Source organism: Ictidomys tridecemlineatus, chromosome 10, assembly GCF_052094955.1.
Source record: "Ictidomys tridecemlineatus isolate mIctTri1 chromosome 10, mIctTri1.hap1, whole genome shotgun sequence".
NCBI lineage: Eukaryota > Metazoa > Chordata > Mammalia > Rodentia > Sciuridae > Ictidomys > Ictidomys tridecemlineatus.
The window spans coordinates 130769991-130793362 of NC_135486.1; the positions used below are offsets into that span (position 1 = coordinate 130769991).

General features: G+C 41.9%; 1 protein-coding gene across 1 annotated transcript in view; it reads left to right on the forward strand.

The window, feature by feature from the left end:
• Nucleotides 1-23372, forward strand: part of Dnah3 (dynein axonemal heavy chain 3) — a 158467-nt gene that overhangs the window by 43622 nt on the left and 91473 nt on the right. Inside the window, exons 20-31 of the mRNA XM_078024272.1 lie at nucleotides 261-352; nucleotides 5433-5547; nucleotides 7925-8041; nucleotides 9048-9227; nucleotides 11002-11138; nucleotides 14572-14773; nucleotides 15924-16016; nucleotides 17334-17444; nucleotides 18224-18338; nucleotides 20708-20906; nucleotides 22363-22471; nucleotides 22694-22807. Of these exons, the coding sequence (XP_077880398.1) occupies nucleotides 261-352; nucleotides 5433-5547; nucleotides 7925-8041; nucleotides 9048-9227; nucleotides 11002-11138; nucleotides 14572-14773; nucleotides 15924-16016; nucleotides 17334-17444; nucleotides 18224-18338; nucleotides 20708-20906; nucleotides 22363-22471; nucleotides 22694-22807 (1584 nt within the window). The remainder of the gene's footprint in view (nucleotides 1-260; nucleotides 353-5432; nucleotides 5548-7924; nucleotides 8042-9047; nucleotides 9228-11001; nucleotides 11139-14571; nucleotides 14774-15923; nucleotides 16017-17333; nucleotides 17445-18223; nucleotides 18339-20707; nucleotides 20907-22362; nucleotides 22472-22693; nucleotides 22808-23372) is intronic.

Here is a 23372-nt window from a genome sequence, read left to right on the forward strand (position 1 = left end):
CACTTACAAGGTAATCCTGGGGTAGCATTTATTCGAGAAAGATTTCCAAAAAGCACGCTGGGCATAAAAAGGGAGGCATTTTGAAGGGGGGAGTCCCTCCTCCTTCCCGGCATCCCCAGGTCACAGAATGTGGGAGTCTGCCTGTCCCATGGATTCATGACTTTCTCCCTTTATTTAGCAAAGGACATTTCCACCACCACAGAAGGTCCTATAGAAAGGTGCCAGCTTGGATGAAGCCACTTGTCTCCTTTTCTTTGCAGATCAGTGAGATTGTTGGCTATGAAATAAAGCCCACGGAAACAACCTGCCTCTTAAATATGCTGGAATATGGATTCGGCAAATACGTTGAAAAGTAAGGCTCATTCCTTCCTTCTGCAAGGTTTTTGGTCCACGTATCTGTAAGTTCCCACATTGATGTGATTGGCCTCATATTAGTCTTTTTGTTTTCTCCTTGTAGCTTAGAGTGATTTAAGATTGCTAGTAGTCTGAGATGGCTGGCTGACTTAGTACTAGTGAAGCTTGCATCTCTAGCTGCAGAACTGTTGCTAGAAATATCTAGAAAATTGTCAGGGATGTTATTTCAAAGGAAAATTTAAAAGAAAAAAAAGGGGTTTTTTGCCATTGAACATGAACTTCAAACCCAGCGATCAGTGACTTTGGGGCAAAATCATGCAGCTTCCTGGCCTCAGTTTCCTCTTCTTTAAACAAATGACAATGGACTGAGAGTGGCCTTCTGAGCTCTAAAATCCCATAAAATGTGACCAATAAGAGATCTCTTTACTAGCTTTTTCTCCTTCTCCAAACACCCGTGGAATTTCATTGTGAGAATTTGTACTATTTGAATTGCACTTTTTAAAAAAAAAAACCAAAAAACTAAAGGCTCTCAAGGCCCTGTTTGGTTTTCCACACTTCGTTCAGGTGATGAATGGAAAAAATTCGTACTGCTGGGACTGGAGACACTGTTAGGCAGCTGGGTTCAGGTCTGATGGTATACCTGTGGTTCTCAAAGTGTGGGACACAGAGCCATTGCATCAGTGTCACCTAGGAACTAGTTAGAACTAGCTAGAAATGCACACACTCAGGCTCCACCACAACCTGCTGAATCAAATTCTGCAGATGGGCACCACCATCTTGGTTTTTCCAAATCCACCAGGTCAGCACTGCCCACGGCAGGAACCACTAGCTACAAGTGACAGATAAGCCCTTGAAATGTAGCCAGTCTGAGTTCAATGTGCTGAAAGTTGTAAGTACAGCCTGGATTTCAAAGACTTATTAAGAAAAAGAGAATGCAAAAATAGCTAACAATTTTTAATATTGACCATATGTTGAAATGGTAATAATTTTGGCTATAGTGAGTTAAATAAATTCCTGATATTAATCTCATCCATTTTGTTTTAAATGTGGCTACTAGAAACTTTGAAATCGTGCATGTTGCCCTCAGTGCATGATGGACAGCTCTGGGCAATACTGGTGCTTGCTGGACTCTTGGAACTCCTCCCCAATTCTGTAGCAGACAGGTTCAACCTAGGGGCTTCCCAGCCAAGTCTCTCTGCCATCTGAATGCTCTGATGCCCTCCACCTCCAACACCACTATTACTGTCCCACATTAAGGATCAGGTCTAAAGACATACATTCCTACAAGCTTAGATTGTAGTCAGCCCTCAGTAACCATGGCTCCCCATCTATAGATTCAAATAACTATGAGCTGAAAATATTCAGAAGAAAATTTGTGTCGGTACTGAACATGTACAGACATTTTTCCTTGTCAATATTCCCTAAACAATAAAACAACTAATGACATACCATTTGCATTGTATTAGAAGAAATCTAGAGATGATTTAAGGTCTATAGGGGTGTGGGGGGTTATATGCAAATTCCATTGCATATATCAGTTGTTGGTATAATTAAGTAAGACAAAACACAACATGCCTCATGAACGATGGTCAGGTATGACTGAATGCAACTGGTTGCAAGGAGTGGGATTAATCATAAGACTTGGAGCATCCTCGAATTTTGTTATCCACTGGAGATCCCAAAATCCATTCTCCGCTGATACTGAAGGACACCTGTATTTTGTTAAATTTTCCCTCAAAAAGATGTTTCCAAAAGACACCAGCTGTTGAACACTTAGGCTGTACCAAGCATTTACATAAATTAACAAATTTATCCTTCACAACATCCTAGTATTCTAAACAATTCTCTTTTCATTTTACAGATGAAGCTGCAAAATGACTAGCCATCAGTAACAGCTAGTAATTGAAAGAACCAAGATTTTAACCCAGGCAAATAGATTCCAAACCTGAACCCTTACCCTTTACTGCCTAAAATATTCACTCATCTAAGGAGACAGAGACTAGGCAGACAAATATACAGCTACTCTTCCTTTTTCCACCTAAATGTGCTCAGGTGTGCCAAATCTAGAAAGGGCAATGCTTTGGCCACATTGTTGAACACTGTGAGCCTTAGCCTCCTTATCTGCAAAATGGGAAGAACGATGGTAGCTGGGAGATTCAAGTTACTATAAGAATTATCAGATAAAGCATTGTCTTTGTAGCTTCCTGTTGCTAAAACAAAATACCTTAGACTGGGTAATTTATGCACAACAGGAATTTATTGCTTTCATTTCTGGAGGCTGGGGAATCCAAAATCTAAGCACTGGCTGATTCAGCATCTGGGGAGGGCCCAGGGATGGCATGTTTGGGCTACATCCTCACATATAGGGTGAGTAGTGAGCTCCCTCGAACTTCTTTTATAAGGGACACAAATTCCATTCATGAGAACCCTCATTAATTAACCACTTCCCAAAGTCCCAATCTCTTATAAAGTCTATCGCACTGGGTATTAGGTTCCAACATATGAATTTGGAGGGACAGCACCAGCAGACTATAGCAGGCATGTAACCTGATTTCATGTCCAGGTATCCAGTCATGTATTAGTGAGTTGTGATGTCCCCTGTGTCCTGCTTACACCATAGTTAATGTACCCTTGTCACAGCTCATAACTAATGAGCTTCTCTGGTATATTTGGGTGAGATCAGCTCCTGATATACTTTCATGGATTCCCTCCTTTGTATGATCATTTGCATTTGAAGTCATGTCCTAGGTTTGTTCTTAAGGCACATTGCAAGTATTTTGTCTTATTTAATTATACCAACAACTCTATGATATGGGCAGATGGTGACCTGAGGCCTGTCAGGTGACTTGGCCTTGGCCACACAGCCAGTGACATGGAGACTGGACTTTGTGACTCCTTGTCTGGTGTTTGTCTGGTTGGCACCTGCCTTTTAAAATTATTCTCTCTGTGCATGTTCATGTTGGTTGTCTCCCAGGGGCCATGTTAGGATGATGACCACATCTGGATCTTGATTAACCATTAACTGGAATCACCCATGGCTAGTCTGCCTCTCTTCACAAGGCCAGATAAGGGTCCTCAGCTGCATTTAGTCAGCCCTAGTTGATGGACCAAATAGGGCTTTGGTTCCTCCCACAAAGAAAGGGGAGGAGACCCATCGTGGAGATTAGAAGTCACAGGAACTGGTGTCTAGAACCATTTCCAGCATTCCCCAGCTGTGTGGCCTTGGACATGTCACTTGTTTTCTCTGAGCTTTAGCTTCCTCTGAGTAAAGCCCAGGTGTAGCCTACACAGCACGGACACAAAGAAAGATAAGGACGGAGTCCAAGAAAGTAATCCCTGCTTTGCTTTACAATTCTTTGGCTTTGCCTGGGTTTTAGGACCAGATCTCTGTGTGGAAACAAGAAGAAAGGAATTTGTCTTCCCTTTCTCTCTCTGACTTTGGAACAGGGGGACTGTAGATGGGTTGACCCAGAGTGTCAGGAAAGTAGCAGGTGTTTTGAAAAGGGAAGGGAGGAGACAAGGAACAAACATCATCATGTAAGTTTATACAAGTTCCAACTAAGTGAGAAATCAGAACAAGGACAAGTAAATAGAAAGCAAAGATGAAAAGAAGTAGTGTTGTTTCAGTGACCTTAAAACTGGTTCTCAACTGGGGGCAATTTCCCACTCTCAGGGGACATCCCAGGTGTAGTCTGGGGATATCTGTGGTCATCTTGACTGGGTAGGTCATCTGCTACTGGTGTCTAGTGGGTAGAGGGAGGGATGCTGCTAAATGTGCCACAACATACAGGACAGCCGAATGACAGAATCATCCAGTGTAGGGGCAGTAAAGGTGTGATATCTTTCCATTCCCATGTAAGGGTCAAAGCCAACACCCCTATAAGAAAAGACAGGTTCACAAGATAAAAGCACAGCAATTTGATTTAATCAAAATGACATAACAGGAGCCTAAGAAATGATGCCCAGATTCCCTGCTGGGGGGGGGTGTAATTTTATGCTTAGATTCCATGAAGAATGGACAGCTCTCTAGAAATGCAATTGGGTGAAAAGTATGAACTCATGGAAATAGACTGAGGCAGGAAAAGCTAGCCAGGGGTCTGCTCAGACTGTCCCTGACCTCTCTGGAGTGAGTTCCTGCCTCCTGGCTATGGCAGGACGACTCTGGAACAAGGGGCTTATGATCTTCTGTCAGTCAAGGTGCGTCAGAGGATTTCCTTAGGGCCAGCTCCTACACAGAAAGGCAGGGGACGCTTAGAGTGATAAGGTGGCTTTGGGGGAAAGAGGTCCTAGTTTCTTTGACCAACTTTGAGGAGGAAAAATTCTGCTTTCCATCACTTGCTTTGGGGGAGGGGGAAAAAGTGGGAAACAGGTGAGCAGGAGCTGGTCAGAGGCTTCATTTCTGAACCTGTTTCTGAGCCTTCCGGTCTCCTTTACTTAGTTCAATGTCAGCATGCAAGGCACTGTGTTTGGGGGTATTGCTTGAAAATCGGCACCAGCCTACGCTTGGTTTGTTAGGGCCGCCATTACTGAGTGCCACAGACTAGATGGCTTAAACAAGGTGGCTCCTCAGTTATTTTCTCATAACTGTGGAGGCTTGAAGTCCAACACCAAATTGGTGGTGGGATTGATTTTTCTGAGGGCTTTCTCACTGTCAGGGCCATCTTCTCCCTGTGTGGTCACGGAGTCTCCCTTCTGTGTGTCTTATCTTCATATCTTCTTCTTATAAGGACACCAGTCATATTGGATTAGGCTCTTCCCTCATTCCCTCATTTTAACTTAATTACCTCCTTAAAGAACCTTTCTCCAAATTCATGCACAACTTGAGGTACTGGAGATTAGGATTTTGACATGTGGATGTTAGGGGACAATGTTCAACTCATCATAACCCCCAAAAGTCAATTGTATTGGAAGTGAGAAATTCTGCAACACATTGGAAGTAGTCGGCAAATCTTGGAGTAAATATTGCGGTAAAATGAAAAGCCTTTTGAAATTCTCTTAAAACTGAGTAGAGCTTTCTCCTTTGACATGTTTCTTCTGCTGCCTCCTGTTGACGTTGCTGTTGCGTGTTCTTTCTTTAGACTGGAGCCCATTGGTGCAGCTGCCAGTAAGGAATATTCCCTGGAGAAGAACTTGGAGAAAATGAAGTTAGACTGGATTAACATGACATTCAGCTTCGTGAAATACAGGGACAGTGTGAGTCTCCATTAAACTGCAACCCCCTGAAAACAGTACCATTTATTATGGAGTGGATTACAGAGGTTACTCATTCAGAATTGCAACAGAACTCATGGAAGAATAATCTCTACATCTCGATTGTTTCCCCCTGTCTACACTCATCCTTCCTTTCAGACACCACTGGAGAGATGCGTTTTCAAATCAGAAAGGCCTTTTGATTTGGTGCAATAGGCATGCTCAGTGCAAAGGAAACAAGCAAGCCTCCTGAATTGGCATCTCCCAGGCAGGGCACAAGTTGGCATACCTTTCTAATGCTCCCCTGGGTCCTCAGAAGCCTACTGGGGGTGGACAATGCCTAGAACTTCTCAAATCTTTCTATATGCAGGAATCACCCAGCAATCTCGTTAAACTGCAGGTTCTGACTCCTGAGGTCTGGGGTGGGGCCTGAAGTTCTGTTGCTTTAACAAACTCTCAAATATGTGCACAGAAGTTTGAATGGCAAGGGTGTAGATTTCTCTCTTTTTCTCTGGCACTTGCAAATAACATTTGAGTTTGTACAGTGCATGGGGAGGTGCGTAAACCCAAAGAATCTATCTGCTCAGCTGTTTCGGGTCTGACTTGCTCTTGGGTAAGGAGGGCCACAGCTCTGTAAATCGTGCTGGGAACAGGCTGATACTTGCTGCATACTGTTGGCAGTGTCGCCAGTGCTGGTAAACAACAGAATCACTCCTGCTTTAAAACTCCCACATTGATTCTTCCTGTCTCCTCCACCCTCAGAGTGCTTGGGCATCTGAACTTTTAAGGCATCTCTGATTTCACTAATATTCCAGGAAGATTGAGAACCAGAACCTTACTCCTATATCTTCCTTCCCCTTTAAGCTGCATCTTATCCTCCTGTGACTTCTCCCTCAGTTTTGTTCTAATAGTCATGATGCTTCAATTTCACACTTGGATAAGAACTATCAATGAGACAGTGGGAGCGAGGAGAGCTGGAGACACATGGTTCATCGCTGAGCCTCTTCTGGCAAGACAAGGGCCCTGTGGGTCCCAGGAACTTGGTGCTCCATGGACAGATTGGCTTAGATCCTGCTGTAGAGGCTGTTGGGCTGTGAATTTCAGCTAGGGGACCTAGGAGAAGCTGCATTGTTGCTGGCCCATCTTCAGTTTTTGACTGAAGTAGCTGTATCTACAGGACCAACAACAAAATGAGAATACAGCTGTTTATTAATAGCTTTATTAATAGCTGGACATACCTCCCAGTGCAGAGCTCCTGGTGAAGGGTAGATGAGAGAATATATCCTAGGCCCATTTTAGCCACCCAGATGTAGGACTGAAAGAAATGGGAACAGACTTGCCAAAGGGGACAGACCCTATCAGCTTGATATAATGTCTCAGGAGGAAAATTACCATTTACCTCTAAAGCACAGGAACCTTTCATGCTAGTAAAATATGACCCATTAAATGTCTAGCACAGAGTTCCAAAAACTATCTAGGGGGAATTTGGGGTCTAAATATCTTTACCATGGTAACCCTGCACCAAAAAACAAACAAAAAAACCCAAAACATTTTGTTTATGAAGTAATTAGCTCTAAACACTTAATAAGCATTTGTGTCATAGAAGTTTTTTTATGTCATAGGTGTTTTTAAAATAATACATATAAATTGCAATAAAAATAATATTTGTATTATATGTTTACGTGACCACGATAGTTACTTGGAGTTGCCCTGTGCATGAATCTAGGCCTAACCAGTTAGACCAGCAGCTGATCCTACAGGAGGGAGAGGACAAGCAGGAAAGTGAGTGGACAGAGAAGAAGGGATGTGGGGAAGGGGACAAAAGTCTTCCTCCCCCAAGAGACTCTAGTTGCAAGTCTGGGATCAGATGGTATTTGTTTTCTGCAAAGCAGGTGCACAACAAATGTCTTTATAGACATTTTCAAGGAAGAAATAGAAATCCCATCTCCTACAGACACAGATGTCTGTCCCACTGGAGTGCCATTCTGAGCCTTCAGGAACAAGCATTAACCAGAGATGTGAAAAATTGTGCTCTATATGTGTAATAAGAATTATAATGCATTCCGCTGTCATATATAAATAAAAAATAAAAAGTTTAAAAAAATAGGGTAGGAGCGGGAAGCAGTGGCACACACTGGTAATCCCAGCAGCTCCAGAGACTGTGGCAGGGGGATCATGAGTTCAAAGCCAGCTTCAGCAAAATAGAGGAGCTAAGCAACTCAATGAGACCCTGTCTCTAAATAAAATACAAAATAGGGCTTGGGACATGTCTCAGTGGTTGAGTACTCCTGAGTTCAATCCCTATATCTACTCCAAAATTGGGGTAGGGACGGGTTGGAGGTCGGATGACTTTGACAGGGCGGGGTGTGTGTGTTTGCAGGATACAAGCATCCTGTGTGCAATTGATGACATTCAACTGCTCCTTGATGACCACGTGATAAAGACCCAGACCATGTGTGGCTCTGCATTCATCAAGCCAATAGAAGCAGAGTGCCGGGTAAGAGAAAATGGGGTTGCATGTGTTTTGACATTCCATTGGCTCTGGGTTTCTCCAAGGAAGGGGAAGTTTTTCAAGTTTAGTTAACAAAGAACCTTACTTTCTCCTGAATGGAACAAAAAAAAAAAAAAAAAGGAAGGAAGAAAAAGAAAAAACATAAGACTGAAAGTGATAATGATCCAAGTAACCATATGGCATGCTGAGTGGTTGTCTGCCAGAAGAAAAAGATGAGCTTTGAAATACATCAAATAAAAATATATTTGGAAAGTATCTTATGGGCTGTATTAACCTACAATATGAAGAACACGAGGGTAGGGGGTTGACTTCCTTTGTTCATTTTTTGTAGAAAAGTGGCATAGGTCAAGGGTACAGACTCCGGAGCCAGACTGCCTGGTTTCAAATTCTGGCTCTGCCCCTTAATAGTCATGTGACCTTGTGCAAGTCAAATCATTGTCTTAGGTGGTTCACGCCTATAATCCCAGCAGTTCGGGAGGCTGAGGCAGGAGGATCGAAAGTTCAAAGCCAGCCTAAGAAACTGCAAGGCGCTAAACAACTCAATGAGACCCTCTAAATAAAATACAAAATAGGGATGTGATTCAAAGTTTGAGGGCCCCTGAGTTCAATCCCCAGTACCCTCCCCCCAAAATTGTTGTCTTAGTTTCTGCATCTATAAATTGAGATTTTTAATAATACCTTCCTCATCAGGCTGTTGAATTAAATTGGATTGACATGAACAAAGCACTCTGGCCATCACAGATCATGGAGTAAGCATGCAGCTATGCTTAATGTGAGCTCCCATGAGGGCAGAAACTCTGGTGTGTTTCATTCATTGCTGTATCCACATTGCCTGGAAAAGTGACCAAAATATAAAGGACACTCAATAAGTATTTCTTAAAACAAGCAAGTGAGGGAAATAAGTGAATGATTCCGTCCATTTGTTCAGTTATGGGGCCTGTGGTGCAGAGTGGAAGGTCACTGATTCAGGTGCGGAATGTTAAATTCACAGAAATGGGAAGAAAAGCTTGTTCGTGTGCAGGAGAATTTGGATGCCTGGTTGAAATGCCAAGCCACTTGGCTGTACCTGGAACCCATCTTCAGTTCAGAGGACATTATCGCCCAGATGCCAGAAGAGGGCCGAAAATTTGGCATCGTGGATGGTTACTGGAAAACGCTTATGGCCCAAGCGGTAAGTTTTCCCCCAACACATTCCACTAACACGTCTGTTGAAACTATTAAGTAAATTGGTTTTTTTGCAAATTATACATTTTTATGTCTTTGTTCTAAGTTACTAAAAATTCAAACATGGAAATCTAGAGAGAGTAGTAACCTTGTGCTCCATAGAGGTAATTAGCAGTTTGCATTACATAACTATCATTTCTAATGAGATAAAAGATTTTGTTATAGGATGATGATTTGATGGAATTTTTATATATTGAGAATCCTGTTAGAATTCAAAAAATTGCCTACATTGTTACTATCATTTCACAAATGTTTATGGGTTACCTATGATTACTCAGGCATTATATAGGGAATCAGAAAATACTCAAAAATAATATGATTTCTGCCATTGCAGAATTCACTGTCTTGTGAGGAGACAAGCTTAAATTAATAAGGTCTATAATATACATGCAAATAGTGTTTGGAATACAGAAGAATGATTTAGTTGCCTGGAAACTCTAGGAGACCCTAAAGAGGTGACAATAGAACAAAGCCTTAAAGGATGACAGTTCAACTGAGTGTGCATGGTAATTGGGACATCTTAAGAGATCATACCTTGTTCATTTTCTAAGTGTGCTCAAACTGGGGTGCACTAACAAAAAGTGTGTCTCAAGGGAATGTACCTGCCCTGTTTGCAGGAGTGAAATAACTGGGAATTTAATGGCCCAGCCAATGGAACCAATTTTACATTAGTGAAGTTTGCTAGTTACAGAAACCCACTCCGTAGCACAAACAAAAAGACCAGGTGATTGTCTCCTGAGACCCAGGGGCATAAATTGTAGCACAGGCTCCCAAAGGTTGGACCTAGAACCCAGAAATTCAGAAATCCAGAAATATCCTTCCCCTACCTCTGACTTCTATTTCTCTTTCAATGCCTGCTTAAGTCTCTTTCGGCAGTCTGGCTTGCTTGAACACCTAAGCACATGGCGGGAGGTGATCCTCACACAGATCCAAAGCTCTCTGATACAAGGGACCACTCAAAGCATAAAGTGTCATGGTCTGAATTCTAAACCCCTGGAAATTAGAAATTAATTGATTCACTTGGTTTCAAGTGCCCAATCCCTGCTCAATCAACCATGAACAGAGAAATAAGATTAAATGAACATTTAACCCCCTATGGATTTGCTGCAGTCTGGCTGAGCACAAAATCACGAGCCACTCACAGCCTTGTAGATTCAAACAGCAATTCTTTATTCCCGAACTCACACCGGCACTCTACACACATTCTGGGGAAATCCACGTTCTGGGCAAAATCCACGTTCTGAATCCCAAATACACTCTGAATCCCAGGAGAACTCAACTCAAGGAGTGGGTGTGCCTGAGGCAGCAGGATACGCCCTATTCCCAGCAGGGTACACCTTAAACCTGGAACTTCCCTAAACCCAAGGAGCAGGATACTCCCTAAAACCTGATCCGCCCTGGTCCTTGAGCAAGGTCACCTTACTCAAACATACGTGCAATGTCACTGCAAATGACCTGGGTCCACAGGCAAGCCCATTTCCACAATGGAGAGTCCTTTCTCTAAGCAACATGGGGTAGGGTGACAAGAAAATTTCAATGTGTCATTCCTACTTGGCGATGGCTCTCAGCATGGATTTAGGAGGGAGATGAAAAAGCTGTTAACTGGGCAAGGGCCATAGTTGGTTGACGGGTGAGTCACACATTCATTTCCTCAACCAATCTCAGAATTCGGGAACCCCACAATAATTCTTGCCTTTTTTTTTTTTTTGGTGAAAACCCAGGTGAAAGATCCCAGGGTTCTGATGGCAGCAGACCAGCCACGGATGACTGAGAGGCTTCAAGAAGCCAACATTCTACTGGAGGACATACAGAAAGGTCTAAATGATTACTTGGAGAAGAAGAGACTGTTTTTCCCCAGGTATCCAGTATTCTCTTAATTGGAGTTATTCTCCAGAACCATGTTTAGGTAGAATGACATTTCTCATACTGAGATTACCTTTAACCAATCTATTCCATTTCCCAAGATACAGCTACTAGGAGTAAGTCATGTCTTCATGGTCATTATCTAAAATGAGGTTGAATGGTCATGGCGGGGGTGGGAGGGGTCAAATCCACACTTTGACCAGCAAGACTTGTCATTCCCCCCAGTTAAAGTGGTATATGAATGGGGATTAGAACCTCATCTTTGGAGCTAAACAGACCTCTTTTGGAGTCCCAGCTTTTCCACTTAGTAGTCTTAAGACCTTCAGCAAAACTGAGTCTTTGGTTCTCAGCTAAAAAATCAGAATAGAATAATAATAGTGCTCTGACTTCATATTCACTGTGCAATGAGCTGGTGTATGTAAATTAGATGTGCCTGAAAGAAGCCAACTGATTTTTTTACATCAAAATTTGTAGTTTCTGGTAGGTAAGTTTCTAAAAATTTGACTCTCTTTTCCACAAAAATTAGTGTTTACATAAAAGTCAAAGTGACTTAAGAGGGCTGGCTCCAGAAGGGACCATCCTCACTCCCCAAAAAATCCATCCAGGTGTGGTTTGCACATGGATCGTCACTGCATGTCTTTGGGTCTGATTAGAATGTAGATTTGATCCTAATATGCCTTTTAAAAAAGTAAAGTCTAGTGTTCCTTTACAGAAGACAAAGTTAGTTCCAGCTTTCCACCAAAAAGTTTCCTTTATACAAAGACAAAGTTAGTTCCCATCTTTCCACCAAAAAGAGAAGTGGTTTATTTTTTGTTTGTAACCCAGAAATGTTCTTGGTATGTTCAATGCAATGTTATCCAACAGAACTTCCTGCAACGATAGGAATGCTGTGTATCTGTGCTGTCCAAAATTGTAGTCATTAGCCCCATGTGGCTATTGAGCACTTTTAAATGTGGTTAGTGCACTTGAGAAAGTGAAGTTTTAGTTTATTTAATATTCTTTTTTAAAATGTAAAATAGCTACTTGTGGCTAATGGCTTCTCTACTGAATAATCCAAGTATAGAGCAAACATTGGTGGGATGCTGTCTTAGAAGCACAAAACTGAGAAGAGATTAAACTCAGGAACCCTTAAGGTTTGGGATGTCAGCTGTATCCACTATTGTCACTGCTGGTAAAACTATGAATAATACTTGAATAATATGCAGGCCCTAAAATATTACTTGGAGTATTATTGTTACCCACATTTTAAATATGAGAAAACAATAATTTGTCCAAAGATACAAAACTGGAAAATGGCCATACTGGAATCCAAACCCAGAAAGGCTGGATATAATACTTAGAAATTTAACATCTCTGGCCACATTGTCTCCATAAGTTAAACATATACACCTCAATATTTTGGGGGGAATTGGTGGGTGTACCAGGGATTTAACTCAGGGGCACTCAACCACTGAGCCACATCCCCAGCCCTATTTTGTATTTTATTTAGAGATAAGATCTCACTGAGTTGCTTAGCTCCTCTCTTGCTGAGGCTGGCTTTGAACTTGTGGTCCTCCTGCCTCAGCCTCCTCAATAATTACACTCTCAGTGAATACTTTCAAAATGTTACTGATAGTTACATAATTTAAGTTTATTTTACCTTGAAAGTCCAGAATGCTGAATAATGGTTTTATTAGTCATGCTAGAGATAGGGTTTATAAAAGTCCATAGATATCACTCATTTGAATTTCACTTGGGAATGGGAAAAACTGACATGCCTATTACATATTATTTAGTCAATCAGCCAACAAATAATTATTGAACTCTTCCTACCTACCCTGTTCATCACTTAAAACTTAGAAGCTTAAAAAAATGACAACAACCATTCATTTAGCTCATGAGTCTGTGGTTTGGCAGATTGGGCTGGGCTCAGCTGTGTGGTTCCTGGGGCCTCACCAGAGCGCATTCATGTATCTGTAGTTGGCTTAACCATTTGTCTGGGTTGGCTTGCTATTGGCTAGAAAGTCTTTCATCCTCCAAAAGGCTAGCCTGGGTCTATTCACATGGTGATGGTCACAAAGTTCCTAAGAACTTCAAGAGCGGAAACATCTGGGCCTCTTGATTTATAGACTTGGAATGTGCAGATTCATGTTCCACTGGATTCTGTTGTCCAAAAAAAGACACAGAACCAGCCCAGGTTCGAGAAATGTGAAAACAGACTCCACCTCTTGAAACCTGGGCTGGTTCTGTGAACACTAGGGCCATTGTTGTCATCTGCCACATTCAGTGAAGACTGAATGTCCACAGGGTCCCTCCACCATGGGACTTTCAACCTGGCGGTCACAGTAGAAGTTTGTACCTTGAACATTTTCCGAAGGTTTGTTGTTGCTGTTTTTAGGGCCTGAGCAAGAAATGAAGTTGTCTTATTGTCTCTAATTTAAAAGATGGTAGAAGACTGTGCATGTCAATAGATCATTACTAATGTGCACTTTCTTGATTCACACTTATAGTATTTTCTGGTACACCTGAAGAGAAGGAAAGACAAGAAGTCTTTTTCTTCTACTCACTGGTTTTCAACATTACACATTAGAATCACTTGGGATTTTAAAATCTATACATTTCCCCAGACCTTACCCCCTTGATCAACTTCTATAGATATCCCTTAGCAGTGGCCTTTTCAGAAGCACCTCATGTGATTCTAAAGTATCAGCAAAGTCTCGAACCACTGCTTCATCCAGGCTCCTTTCAACCATGTTAAACTCACGTAAACCAGCCTTCCTCCTTCCTCTTGCTCTCAGAGTCAAAACTGTCTTCACCTTCTATGCTCCAGATGGAAAATAGTGCAGAGGAGCAGGCCTTAGGGAAGAGCCTGAGGAAAATGGATGGAACTTGCCGCCATTATATGAAGCAAAACAAGCCAGGCTTGGAAAGTTAAGGATTGTATGCTTTCTCTTGTGTGTGGAAGTTAGAGAGGAAAAAGGGCAGGGGACAGGGGATCTCAATATGAAAATGAAAGAGGGAGATAGTAAAGGAAAGGGACCAGGTGGAGGAAGGGAGGGAGGGAAAGCAGAAAGATGGAGGAACAAAACTGACCAAATTATATTGTTGTATCACGAGCATTTTCTACAAATCCCACTATTGGGTTGGGGATATAACTCAGTTGGTAGAGTGCTTGCCTCACATGCACAAGGCCCTGGGTTTAATCCCCAGCAACATACACACACACACACACACACACACACACACACACACACACACACTCACACACACAATCCCACTATTATGTATAATTATAATGTACCAATAAAATATATGAAAAAGGAAAGAGAGAAGACCGGGGCAGGGATCATGGCTGGTATTCACCTGGATCTGCTATGGAGTATCACTTTATTGGAAATAGAATTTTCCAGAAGAGGTCTCAGTTACCATTTTCCTTTGCTTTTAAATAGGTTCTTCTTTCTGTCAAACGATGAGCTGCTGGAGATTCTGTCTGAGACAAAGGACCCCCTCCGAGTGCAGCCTCACTTGAAGAAGTGCTTTGAAGGCATTGCCAAGTTGGAGTTTACAGACAATCTGGAAATCACAGGCATGATCAGCTCAGAGAAGGAAACTGTTCCGTTCATTCAGAAAATCTACCCAGCTAAAGCCAAAGTAACTCCCCTTATCCATTTCTGGTTCTTTTCTCCATAATAGAGCAAACCAGAGAGAGAACATATTGGTTTCACTTTTGGATTCTAGTTCTGGGTATAGAACATTTGGATTCTGTGACGTAAGAAGATTGAGTGTTTGGGAGGAGTTATGTAGTCTTTCTGAGTCTCAGTTTTCTCATCTCTAAAATGGGGTTGATATTGTAAGCCATACCACATACTAAACCTGTGGAAGGATTTTATACTAACTTGATGTAGAGGCAGTAGTAGGAATCAGATCCAAATAATAGACACTGTTTAAATTTCCTCATAAAGAACCTAATTTAAAATGATCCAGTCAGATGAAGAGCTTCCTGGAGCATTTGCTTATAGGTCGACTGTACATCACAGATCTGATGTCAACTTACTTGGGTTTTCATACATATTTCCTTTTATAATGAGTAAAATGTAAATTACATCTTTTTCCGTTGAACAAGGCATCACTGTTAAGTGGAAATAGACAAGCACTTTTGGCCTCCCTTTGTTGACTATTTTTGCCACCTATACATATAAACTGCCACAATCAGGGATCACATCACCAGCCCAGACACCCACTAGCTAATTAACAGGTGCCTGAAGTCAATAGCCATAGTTACTTGAAATGCTAAGATTGAGTAATTTGCTGCACACTTGAATTTCTTGTGCAGCTTTAAATGAAATCCAAATATCTGAGTTTCATTTCATACCAATAAAATCAGAAATACTGGAGGTGAGAGCGAGATCTGTATTTTATAAAGATCTCCAGATGATCCCAATACACAGCAAAGTTTGGGAATCTTCGGAATAATGCATAAATTAGAACTGGTCCAATGATCAGGAGCTACTTTATTAACTGAAATGTGAATATTTCATTTGCCTCCTTAGAAGTTATGTTTCAGAAAATAACATGAAAGAAAAATGTGTGTTAAAAATTCTATTGCCCCTACAGGAGGCATACACTTCCTAGAACACTATAAATAAATGTAAAGCAAATAGTTAAAGACTACTGGCTTGAAGAGTTATCCAGCCTTTGGCCTCCCTACAGCCCTACCCAGAGAGAGAGCTAGGTTCATCCCATATCCCTCCTGGGCTTTGACTGATTGTCATCACCTCCTTCTGTCTGTCTTGGCACACAGGGCATGGTGGAAAAGTGGCTCCAGCAGGTGGAGCAGATGATGCTGGCCAGCTTGCGTGAAGTTATCAGACAAGGGATTGAAGCATATGCCAAGGTAAGCAACTGTCATAGCACACGTGCAGGGTGTTGGTACCTTAAAGGAAGCTCTAGGGAGAAGGTTGAATGGATCTGTTCCATTGGCCTTCTGTGTTCTGCCAAATCCCACCCCTCTGTGCTGCTCTGGCCTTTACCTGTACATCTGCAATGATGAACATATTTATGGAGAAACATTTGTTGTTAGAAGCAGATCAGACAGAGGGTTAACTGGAACACTCAGAGCCAGTCTTTTCTGTCACGTGGAATTGATGGCAGGAAGTCTGTTTAGACGCTCTTCCAATTAATCATTCATTTGCATTACATTTGTCCTGGACAAATGTAACTTAATAACTCATTAAGCTCCCAAAACTTTGAGGGGAACAAGCATGACATAAAGCCTATGAGGGAATAACCTGTCAAGACAACTCTTTAGCCAGCCTCTGCTACTGTCCTTTCTACTTTAAGTGTCTTTTCTTATTTCCAGGTTCCCATCCCTTTTCCCAGGACCCCTTGCATCAAGTAAAACATTCAATTAACACCTTCACCCTAAAGTATTATTCAGGAACCCCTCCCATCCCTCACAGTAGTCTCTGCATTGTGAATGGAAGGCAAATCTGTTTTCTTATGGTTGATTCTAAATCAAAAATTAAGAAGAAACAGCTATCAATATGAAATTATTTCATGCAAGCAAATCTATAGCAAAACTTGACTCACTTTTTGTGTGAAAGGCCAGATGGTAAAGCATGTTCATTTCAGTGGGACACCTCCCCACCCACCTCCCAACTATTTAACTTTGCCCTTATAGCACAAAGGCAGCCTAGACAATGAGTAAATGATGAGCATTGCTGTGTTCCAATAAAACTTTATTTACAAAGACAAGCATGGCCAGATTTGGTCCGCAGGTTATTATTTGCCCATTTTTGATCTGTCGTTAAAGAGAAAAAGTGGGAGAAGGGGGCCTTGGCTTTAAAATTTAAAAATGCATTAAAAACCGATATAGCACTGCAATATTACATAGCCATTAAAAAGAGTAGTTATAAATATTCTGAGAACGTCTCCTTGATTATAACCATATAAAAATTGTTGGTAGATTTTGTGTGAGAAAAAAATGCAAAGTTGATGAAATTTGTTGTTGTTTTTATTTTTTCTTTTCCATAAGCTTCAGGGAGGAAGGCATAAATCAGTAATTCCAGAGATGTCAAGCTTTGTAATATCTGAGGGAGAGAGAGGATTTTGTTTTCATTGTCAGAGTGAGGTGGTTGGGCATGCTTTTAGAAAGTCACTTTAAACCACACATGATGAACTGACCCTACAACGAACCCCTACCCCTTCCCAGGTCCCTCGTAACTCCTGGGTCTTACAGTGGCCTGGGCAGGTAGTTATCTGTGTCTCCTCCATCTTTTGGACCAAGGAGGTTTCCGAAGCCCTGGTTGAAAATACCCTACCGGTAAGTGAGCCTGCCATGAAGCTTGCAGTGCATCAACTAGGATTTGAAAAACAAATAATTAGAGTTGCCATGTTTTTTTAAAAAAAAACAAAAACAATTTTGGATGGGGGTGTGGCTGGAGTTGTGGCTCAGCATTAGAGTGCTTGCCCAGCACGTGTGAGGCCCTAGGTCCACTCCTCAGCAGCACATAAAAATAAATAAATAAATGAATACTACAGAATTAGTTTTAAAAAAAAAAACAATTTGTGGGGCTGGGGCCTGTAGCTCAGTAGCAGAGCACTTGCCTATCTTGCGTGAGGCACTGGGTTTGAACCTCAGTACCACATAAAAGAAACAAATAAAATAAAGGCATTCTGTCCATCTACAACTACAAAAAAAAAAAGAAAAAGAAAGAAAAAACAATTTGTGCCACAGCATCACAGAGGCCAGGGTTCTATGCCCATCATGACCCAGTGATGAAGAACAGTTGCACTCCACCCAAAATTCCCTCACATCCGAGGTAGTCAACCCTTTCTCCAAGATTCTGCAGACACCTGTTTTCTGCCTCTATTGCTTTGCCTCTTCTATAATATCATTAAAAGAAGATGAGGCAGTATGTAGTCTTCCAAATCTAGCCTCTTTTAGTTAGTCTAATGCATTTAAAATTCATTTGGAGGTTAATGGCTGGGGATTTGAGAGCTGACATACAGGAGTCTGGCTTGGATGATGTCAGTCCCTGAGATGGGAATTGCTGGGGGCAGAATCCACTGTAACCAATTGCTTCCTGTGGCTCCTGCCAGGATTTTCTGAAAAAGAGCAATGACCAGATTGCACAGATTGTCCAACTGGTGCGAGGGAAACTGAGCAGTGGCGCTCGACTCACTCTCGGGGCCCTCACTGTCATCGATGTCCACGGTAAGCAAGATTCCCCTGGCATTCCTCATTGTCCATGTTTGGCAGTCAGTCTTGCCACTCAGTCCTCCTGAATGGAATGATTCAGGTTTTCCTTCTCTATGATGGAGAGGCTTCTCTAACTGAGGGGTAAGGACAGAAAAGCCAATTCCAGAGGGCTCTGTATGTCTCTATCATTTCCCGTCCCCAATCCTATTTCCAGGGACCCTCCAAGCAGGGCTCTTACGTAGACCGTGATGGCCAAAGACATTTCTGAGGTACTCTAACTTGGTGACTGATTCAAAGCAGCCACGGCTAATATTTTTGAATACTCAGCAGGTACCAAGCTTTGTGCTAAGTGCTTGTGTTATCTCATTTCCACATATGTTTCACGGATAAAGAACTTGATGCTCAGTGAGGTAAATAACTTGCTAAGAGGCAAAGTCCTTATCGGAGACTCATCTGATTCCAAACCCCAGGGACTGGAAATGGGCAGTGATGCAGGGAGGGAGTGGTGAGGATGATGCCTTTCAGCTCTCCCTTAAAAAAAAAATAGAAGAAGAAGAGAAGGAGGAGGAGAGGAGGAGGAGAAGGAAGAGGAGGAGGAGGAGGAAGAACTGGGGTCTTTATATAAAACAAACCACCCTCACACCCTCACTCCATCATCACCAAGGAAACCAGGGATGGACCAGGCTGGTTGCCTGGGAACAGTGGCTCTCTTGCTCACAAACTCAGCTTCCTACTGGCATGTCATTCCCTCGGGCTGATGCTCATTTCAGTCTGATTTCATCCGGATAGACTAGCATAAAATCAGGAATGGAGGAGGGGGAATGTGCTCCCCTCCCAGTCTCACTCCCTGCTGGTAGGGATAATAAATGCAGACGTGGTTACTGCCCAGGGTAGCCCAGAGTGGTTGGGTTCACAAGCACAAGTGTGCATGTATGCACATGTACCCCCCACACACACACACATACACACAACAACCCCTTGAGATTTACTTTCCTCTTGAAATGCTCATGCAGAACCCTACTCCTGCCAGCACCCCATGGGTTCTCGCAAGAACCCGACAGGGAATTTAGTTCTTTGGGAAGAAAGGAAGAGCTTCTGGTATAATCTTCAAGGACTCGTCTCTGCAGGGCTTTGGCCTTTTACTGTAATCAAGAGAACCTCTCTCAGAGAGGCAGCAGACTTGCAGAAGCTTCCCTTTGCAAAGTTATGTTTCTGAGAAGCTGGGCGACGGTGTGCAACTGTAATCCCAGAGAATTGGAAGGCTGAGGCAGGAGGATTACACGTTTGAGGCCAGCCTCAGCAATTTAGTAAGACCCTTGTCTCAAGGTCTGAGGGTGTGGTAGAGGGGGCTCAGTGGTATAGCACTCTGAGTTCAATTCCAAGTAGCACCAAATTACAATTCTAAGATCCTTATTTCTAGCCAGCTATACTAGCTTAGAGATTTTGGTATCCCTCACCCTGTGAGCTGCCTGAAAGATAATTAATGATTTTCATGAAACTATATCACTCTGTAACTTCAGGGTTCCTCTCACTGTGAAAAAATTGCATTAGTTTCACAATTATATGAGAGAAAAAAGAGAAAAGGTGGAAATGTATCTCTTAGCTTGTTTCTCAAACCCCAGGGGGGGAGAATAACTCTAATCCTGGATTCATGGGACACCTTCCCAGGGTAACTATCTCAGGTCAAGTTGATTGCATTTTCTTAGGATATCCTAGAGACCTGCTACAGAAGGGTGTCATACATATTGTAAAGCCCTCTGATTCACTCCTTCAAGAATTTGGGGATAAATAACAGTAGTAAATACTTACATGATATTTTTGTATGCTGAATACAGTTCTCTCTCTATCTATCTATCTATCTATCTATCTATCTCCCTTTCTCTATGTCCCTTTCTCTCTCTGTGTATAATATATATGTATATTCCATGTCTATGTTACATTATATGTCTGTATATTACACACATATACATATTCATTTAGTTCTCATAATAATCATATAAGATAGATAACTATGTTATCCCCCATTTTATAGATTATGCAGCTAAGGGACAGAGAGGTTCAGTAATTGCTCCAAAATCACACAGCTAGTTCATGATTGAACCAGAATTTGAAACCAGGCAGTCTGATTTCAGAGTAGCACATTTAATAGTTCTACTCTGTGAGAGAAAACCATGCAGCAGGCCCCTCTGCCCACTCCTCAGGAGAAGGCCAAGACTGTCTTCTGAAAGCTATTGCTGCCTTCAGGTGGAAAGCAGGAAGGGGGGATAAAACCTGACACTGTTCAGAGGGGCGGCCTTGATAACAGCTTCTTCTAACTGAGGAGGCCTTGGAGATGGGCGAATTCTGAGGGCTTCTCATGTGCTTCTGCATCTGGATCCCAAAAGCTCGTGACGTGGTGGCCAAGTTAGCTAAGGATGGAATCTCTGATCTGAACGATTTCCAGTGGATCTCACAGCTGCGCTACTACTGGGAGGAAAACGATGTGCATGTGCAGATGATAACCACGGAAGCCTTGTATGGCTACGAGTACCTGGGAAACTCCCCCCGGCTGGTGATTACACCCCTCACGGACCGCTGTTACAGGTACCTTCTAGGGCTGCCAGACTGGAGGGGTGAACAGGGGAGTCCAGAGAGAAAAGAGTCTGAGGAAGAGGCCAGGGATGTCTTAGATTTGTTACTGTCTACATTTCAGATTCTTAGATTTTAGAACGTTTCTCAGTCACCATAGTCCCACATATGGTTATGGAAACTAGGTCTTTGGGCTAGAAATGAGAAACTAGTATGGGTCCTGGTGCAAATGAATACCTTAGAACCAGTAAGCAGAACATTGATACACTGCTGTAAAAAGGACATGGTATCTGAGTAGAAAGATCTGCAGTGGCAAGAATCAAGAGGGTGCCTGGAGATCCTGTGGCCAAGAGATTGACAAGGAGCCAGGCCAAGGACCAGACAAGTCATCCCTAAGCTCTGCCAGCCAGTCTGCTGAGGAGATAGTCATTTGGTGCTCAGCTAAGCACTTTGCTACTTTCTGTGGAATTCCTAACATTAGAAACTTATATTTTGTAAATGTATCAATGTTGTAATGTTCAGATTTTATTTGCTTTTGTATTTTTCCTTTAGAGTGAAATTTTTTAGATTATAAAAATAATACTTGAGAGGATTTTCTCCTTTCAAAATCTTCAATCACTTGTTTCTTATATTCTGTGACTTTTTATTCATTAATTCATTTATTCTACTCATTATTCTATTCAACAACTATCTCTTTTTAAATAAATTTTAGTGTGTATATTAAAGACATTCAACATGATATCATAATGATTTCTACAGTGGAATGAATTAACACATCCATCATCTCCCAGTTACCTATTTTACCCTGGGTAGCAGGAATGTCTTTAATCTACCATTTAGCAAAATTCTGAATGCAGTACACTATTATTAGCTACAGCCCTCGTGAACAACTATTTCTTGAACTTTCCTGTGCTCCATGCATAATAGCCAGGAACCCTAACCCTAAATGGGGGTGGGGGAGGCCTATGCAGAAGATTACAAGGTAGTGTGTTAACTGAAATTGTAAAGACTTATACCAAAGGCCAAACAAGTTAGCACATCATTCATTTCTAACATTCATCTTGTACCTGCCACATGCCAGGCACTGTATTCTCTTGCTGAGGATATAGAAATAAATCAAAATACAACTCCTGAACTTAAGAGTTCAAAATTCAGTAGGAGAAATGAATTTGCTTTCACCATTCCATTAGCACTAGTGATCTTTGAAAGTGAAGTTTTTAAGATTTTTTTTTACCTTTTTTGGAATCATTTATGTATATATTCATTTATTCATTCAAATAAATGTTTATGGTTGCCACCCATGCACCAGGCTCTTAGTTTAAAATACAGAGAATTTTTTATGATGATGATATATTGGTTATATAATCAGGGGGAAATTTTTAAACTTTGCATAAATCAAAATAAACAAAAATTCAGTTTCTTTCCTGTGTCTCAGGACTCAGGCACCACATTCTTGTTTTCTTCTCCTTAGGACACTGATGGGTGCTTTGAAGCTGAACCTTGGGGGAGCCCCAGAGGGTCCAGCAGGAACAGGCAAGACAGAAACCACCAAAGATCTGGCTAAAGCTTTGGCCAAGCAGGTGAGAAAATGCCATTTATCTCCACCTGCTCTTCCCTCCCCTCTTGGACCCTGTCCAGGGAAATGATCATGAAGTTCAAGATGATTTAGTATAACAGGAAGAACAGGGAATAAGAAGAGAGTGGAATAAGAAGAAAGGGCCCCACTCCTGTTTCAGGGTGCCAGGTAGTACAGAGATGATGGAGTCCATCCTTAACAGTGCCCTCACCCTCCTCCTTTCTAGTGTGTGGTCTTCAACTGCTCAGATGGTTTGGATTACAAAGCCATGGGGAAGTTCTTCAAGGGGCTGGCCCAGGCTGGAGCATGGTCCTGTTTCGATGAATTCAACAGGATTGAGGTAATTCTGCTTCTAGGCTAAAGAACAGAGGGATTGGGCATAGAGTATCCTGTTTCTGGGCTTTCAGCTCCTTAGTGACAGGACCTTATGTTTCCTCTGTGGCTGGTGTAGAGTAGGTCTATAAAGCATCCACAAGGAGGCAGAATACATATCTTACATACATATCTGTACCTCGCTACCATATGCATTCATTCACTGACTCATTCAAAAATGTATTTAGCAGGCACTATATGTCAGCAACTCTGTATGTGTTTATGATACAAAGATGAGTAAGAAATAATCTTGCCCTGTAGGTGGAATAAAAATTAAATGAGCCAGAGTCTGATAGAAATTTACAGTAGTGGTTCAAACGACATAAAAGAGTGGGTGATTAACTATATTTGGGCAAAGAATGGAGATCAGGAAATGTAAGCATAGTTTGGACCCAGAAACAGTGAGTACCTCCTATGGACCAAGTACAATCCTAAGTGTTGAAACAAAGATAAAATACTATAGAAAGTATTTACACACCCAGGCACACACACATGCATGCATGTGTACACACACACACACACACACACACACG